Source organism: Antrostomus carolinensis, unplaced genomic scaffold (assembly GCF_000700745.2).
Source record: "Antrostomus carolinensis isolate BGI_N321 unplaced genomic scaffold, ASM70074v2 scaffold9198, whole genome shotgun sequence".
NCBI lineage: Eukaryota > Metazoa > Chordata > Aves > Caprimulgiformes > Caprimulgidae > Antrostomus > Antrostomus carolinensis.
The window spans coordinates 25684-31097 of NW_010334972.1; the positions used below are offsets into that span (position 1 = coordinate 25684).

Below are 5414 nucleotides of genomic sequence, written 5' to 3' on the forward strand. Positions count from 1 at the left end.
AGGAATGACATAAAGCACCACATCCCAGAATGCCTGGGTGGCCAAAACACATTCCTAAGAGATATGGGTAGAAGTCTTCTCGAAGGAGAAGGGATCTGAAGCTGGCTTTCCAGCCCCTGAGGTATTACTCAAACCATCAGCAGTGGTGGTTCAGGAAGGAGGTAAAAAAAAAAGCCACCTCCTGCCCATCGTGTTTTGTAGGAAAGTCTGACTGCACTGCCCTAATTTCTGGACCATGGCAGAGTGTATGCCACACACATCTCTTCAGTATTCCCTACTAGCCAGCTTGGGCTACTCAGCAGATGGCTTCTGTGGATTCCACTCTCAGGTCCCTAGTCCTTTCTCCACGTTGGATGTCATGAGGCAGAAAGATGCACTCACTCATGACTTGGACATTAATGCAGAGTGTTGCAAGGCCTCAGGCCCTTTGTGCATTTAATCCCATGCATTTAGACAAATATTTATCACGTTCTATCTGGTATCCTTTAGGGTCGGCATATTTCCCCAGTTTCTAAATTTCACTGCTACAGTCACTTTTTCCAGGTGGGCTTTTAGCCTGGTTGCTAATCCATGCTGCCATGTCACATATGATCCATACTAGATGAGCCAGCTCTGAGATGCTTCCCTGTGCTACAATCACACTTTCACTTTGCTGTGTAGATATATCCCTAGCAATGGTTTCTGTCAAGGAGTTGATAGAAGTCAGTTATGATCCATTGACGTGGACATAATTTTAGAAATCCAAACTACTCACTTGTCCAGGGTTTAGTTCTCATTAGAACTAACTTGGCTTTCCTGCTCATTGGTATGTATAGTTACAATTATAGCGTACTTGACACTGGTTAATGATAGTGCTTTTCATTTTGCCTCCTGGATTTCTTCCCTACTAGCAGAGTACAATGCACTCCCTTTACAAATGTAATATAGGACACAAACTGACTGCAAGATAAAAAATGCCCAAAGTCTAATGAGGGACTATACTATGTTGTTCTTCACTCTTACAGTGTGCATTTCAACTAGCAATTTGTTACTTTTACTCCATGATTAATCAAATTATTTGACTACAAATATGTATATTGCAGTTATTTAGGACCATCTTATGGGCATTTCAGCCTTCAGAACAAGGCTTCAAAACCTTCCAGCTCATTCACATTAGTTTATTCTACACATAAGAAGCAAAGGATACTGTAAAAGTCATTTGATTTGGCCGTCAACTGTTACAGAGAGGAGAAGCCCTTTTCACTACAAGCAGAAATGAAAATAAATTCATGTATATCTGTTTTCACAGAAGCTGCTGCTTTCCCACAGTGTGTTCCTCATGCTAATAAAGGCAGTAGCAGGCTATTAGCATACTAATGGTTGAAAATATCAAATTTAGTCAGGATGGGAGGGAGCTGTAAAACTAAAATTAGATTAACTAACTTTTGGCATTTTTATAACTAACATCCTCCTGCTGTAAATGGTTGATAAATCAGTTATGAGCAGACTCATAGTTGCTGTACTCACTACTCAGCAAGAGCCAAATACTGTGTTCATTGACTAGTGACATTACCAGATGCACTGTGTGTCCTTGTTTGGTGGATCTTCTTTTTTAATGTTAAGTTCTGATGCTTTTCAGGTATCAACCATGGACCTGTCATAGCTGGAGTAATAGGAGCTCAAAAACCACAATATGATATCTGGGGCAATACAGTAAATGTGGCCAGCAGGATGGACAGTACTGGTGTCTTAGATAAAATACAGGTAAGCCTTGGTTTTGTGCTAGTATATATCTTAATCCTTTGAGTTTAGTGCTTAAAAAAAAAAATCACATATTTGTACACTAAACAGGTCTGTGTTTTGGAGCTAAGGATGCCTACAGAAAAAAATTACCCACCAGCTGTATTTGTACATTTCAAAAGAAATAGACCTTGGAGAGGAAAGTCAAGAAATAAAAGAAATTATAGAGAAAATGGGAGGAGAATCAAAACTTTGTCTTGACCCTACAGAGGAATACAGTGGAGGTAGTCATGGGTTGCCAGGAAAGATCAAGAGAGGATTTGAGGGAAATCACATTTCTGTTCCATGAATTTCTAAACTTGTAAAATACTAGCTACCTTATCTGTGGAGAGCATTCCTTATGTTAATTATTTCTAAATAAAGGAAATTACCGTAACTGCTGTACATCAAATTAAATCCATAAAGCAATCATAAAACTTCCCTTTTAATATACCATGCTAATTAATAATCTTTATAGATTATTATCTGTATAGATTATAGATAGACCTGTATAGAAAAGACCTTCAATTTAGTAACTTTCCAGTGATTCTGCAATTAGGGAACACATTTTAAGTACCTGCCTAGTATGCTGCCTAGCACTTTGGGATCCCAGCATGTGATTGAGATCACTCCAAATCTATGATTGAGAGTATTCGGGACTAAATAATGCAAAAGTAAAGTTACTAACTGTTGGTCAAAACTCAAGACAGAAAGGATGTCAAAGCAATGACATCTACAAACAGTTGTTTGCTTCACAAAGAAACACAGACAGTCTGAGATAACCGATGCTGTTGAACAAGCTCTGCCCTAGTGAGCTTTCACCTGAAATGGCAGAACTGCCTAACGTTTGGTTCACTGCCAGTTATGTGAGAAATTGGCAACAGTGGCTCTGAGAGATGATGCTAATGTCTTACTTCATTCACACAGCCTTAGCATTTGCAAAAATATGGGGAAGCTTGGGTCTACTGAAATGAAAAACAGCTCCTAAAGTTGAGAAAAATGCTATATGAGGAAGAGTGTTGTCCCTAGTGCCATTTGTGTAACTACAAGTCTTCTGTTTGGAATCCTAGGTACAGAAATGGTTATGCCCAATTTGATACTTGCTGTAAGCAATTAGAATAAGCATCCAGCAACAGACTGTTTGAAAGCTCAGGCGCTCAAACCTCACTTGAGACCCTTAAAGGCCTTATAAGCATTATAGCAAAACCCTGACAATTGCTCACAACCTATATTCTCTTCACACTCTGGAAAAAGATTCTGCTTTGCTCTGTTATCAACGCTGGTTGTATTACTGTACTATTTCAGGTTACAGAGGAGACGAACAACGTCCTGCAAACACTGGGGTACATGAGCACTTGTAGAGGAATAATAAATGTAAAAGGAAAAGGAGAACTGAAGACATACTTTGTACATACTGAAATGACAAGATCCCTTTCACAAGGGAACGTGGCATCTTGAAGAATGCTTGTATGTGTCATCAATACCATATTTTCAGGAAAGTATCACGCACTTTTTAACTACATTTTGGCCCTTAACATGCGTGCTATTTTCTGGTATGTGGCACTTATTTTAATATGGCTGCAGAATAGTCCCATGAGCCATCATTTTGCACCTTGATATTCCTATTTTCAAGGACAGTTGCGATGTACGCTATAGGACTGGAAGATTGTACTGCAACTTGCACTGCTATTCAAAGACAAGAAAGAGGTAACAGGAATTAAAAGGAGGTGACTCATCCTGAAAGGACTACAAAGAGATGTTAGTGACAATGTGGGGAAAAAAGGCAATAAAGCTAGGGGTGCATACTATTTTCTGATGCATGGTGTTTTCTGGAAAATACAGTCGCTCCCCAATAGCATCTACTAATCTGGTATTAAAGTATACAGTATTTGTAAATAAGTTTACTCTATCCACACATGATTTGGATGTGATCACCAGTTGCATCTCATAGCCAGGGACACGTTGGGTGGCTTGCTGGCATTCTTTCTGAAGAGAGAGCTAACAATGCTGGAATAGTTTTGTACAAACGTGTCAAATGTTTTGAAGCTATTGTCTTTTGTAAGGTTAATTCATTAAAAGTTTATATGTACTTTGTCTTACTGTTGCTGTCTCTTAGTTTTGCTTCCTTCCATGACTTCTGTTGCTGTAAACCTGCGCGTCCTCTGCTGCCGCCACTGCTGCTTTTTATTGAGCAGTTAGATGTTGAGGCAGGCTATGGCCAGCTATCTCAATAGCATCAGTCACTAATATCTGCTAGACTTGCTATTGCCTTTCAGAAATTGAATCACCTCTGTTGTCTTGAGTCTTGGGTGGCATCCTAGGCACTTTGCAGTCATTTACTCCCTAGGTGATACAGAATACTTACCTCAAATCCATAAACATAAGCAAAGTGGGGGATGCTGGAGACAGTAGCAGTGTCAGCTACTTTGCAACTGGCCTGCAATGCTTAAACATTTAATGCCTAGGAGTACAAAAGAAGAAATGTTTTGTTTGTTTTGCACTTTGACAACTTATTTTGCCCTTGCATGCCTTTCACTTAACCTTTACAGTGCTGGATTTCATGGGATATTTAAAATAACCTAATTTATCAGCACATGCATATGAGCAGAAGATATACAAAATGGTATTTTGTGGATATTCGAGATCAATTTAAATTCTGTTGAATTAAAATTATCACACTTGCAGAGTTTCATAGATGAGCCAGGTGAAAGACTGAAAAAGCAGGTAATTGTACTACCCATGTTCCTTTGAAGCAATAATAGTAAAGATTAATTTTTGCTTTGCTATTATCAGTACTTTAAATTAACATATTCTTTTAGTCCTAACACCCTAACACAACCAAAATTAATAAAGTCCTCCTATTTTAAAAATAGCATATAATTACAAGATTTTTTTCTGACTGATATTGTATGAATATAGAAGTCAACCAGAAGATAACTGGCATGTTATTGAAATGTCAAAAGTATACAGATTTCTCTTTCATGAAACATGTATTTACGTTTGTATTGAATCGGTGTCCTTTCAGAAGGAGTTCTCCAAATTATAGGTCACAAATAAATGGCATCAGGCCACAATCTTACCGAGTATGGCACAGTTTACTCACAGCAGCCATCTGCCCACCAGCAAATTGGAATGGCAGTAGATTTCAAATGCCTACATTTGCAGTAAAATAGACATTCTGAATTTTAATCCCTTTAAGTTAGTCTAAAAGCAAAATGCAAGTTATTTCAGTTATGTCCAACATAATGCAACTGACATCTCACCTAGAGCTAGAGACTTTTGATCAGTAACTCTCAAGATAGGTGGTCAGCCTAATAAAATCTCATTTTAAATGTTTTGTTGCCTTTATGATTTATTGCTATAAATTTGGTTTAGAAACAATTTTTTAAAGTTATAAAATATTAGACTTTGAATGTACTCTGGGCCCTTAAAATAATTCCGGTATTACCACAGGTCAAAGCAATTGTTTCTTACTGTGGATGAAAACCCTTTATGTAAAGTTGATTATATTGTACTGTTGTATCTATGTGCAGCTTTCAGGTATAACCTGTATATTCAGGATTTTGCTTTTCATTTGTATTCTTGCACACTTCGGGCATCAGCATCAAACCTTGTACCTAACTCAGTAGCCTTGTTTCTATGATTTTTATTAAACA

At 37.9% G+C, this 5414-nt stretch overlaps 1 protein-coding gene across 1 annotated transcript in view; it reads left to right on the top strand.

Annotated features, from left to right (window-relative positions):
- The window catches only part of LOC104529917 (adenylate cyclase type 2-like), a 26970-nt gene extending 23112 nt beyond the window's left edge, over positions 1-3858 (top strand). The window contains exons 9-10 of the mRNA XM_010174361.2: positions 1619-1743; positions 3064-3858. Of these exons, the coding sequence (XP_010172663.2) occupies positions 1619-1743; positions 3064-3216 (278 nt within the window). The 3' untranslated portion in view covers positions 3217-3858. The remainder of the gene's footprint in view (positions 1-1618; positions 1744-3063) is intronic.
- The last annotated feature ends 1556 nt before the right edge of the window (positions 3859-5414 follow it).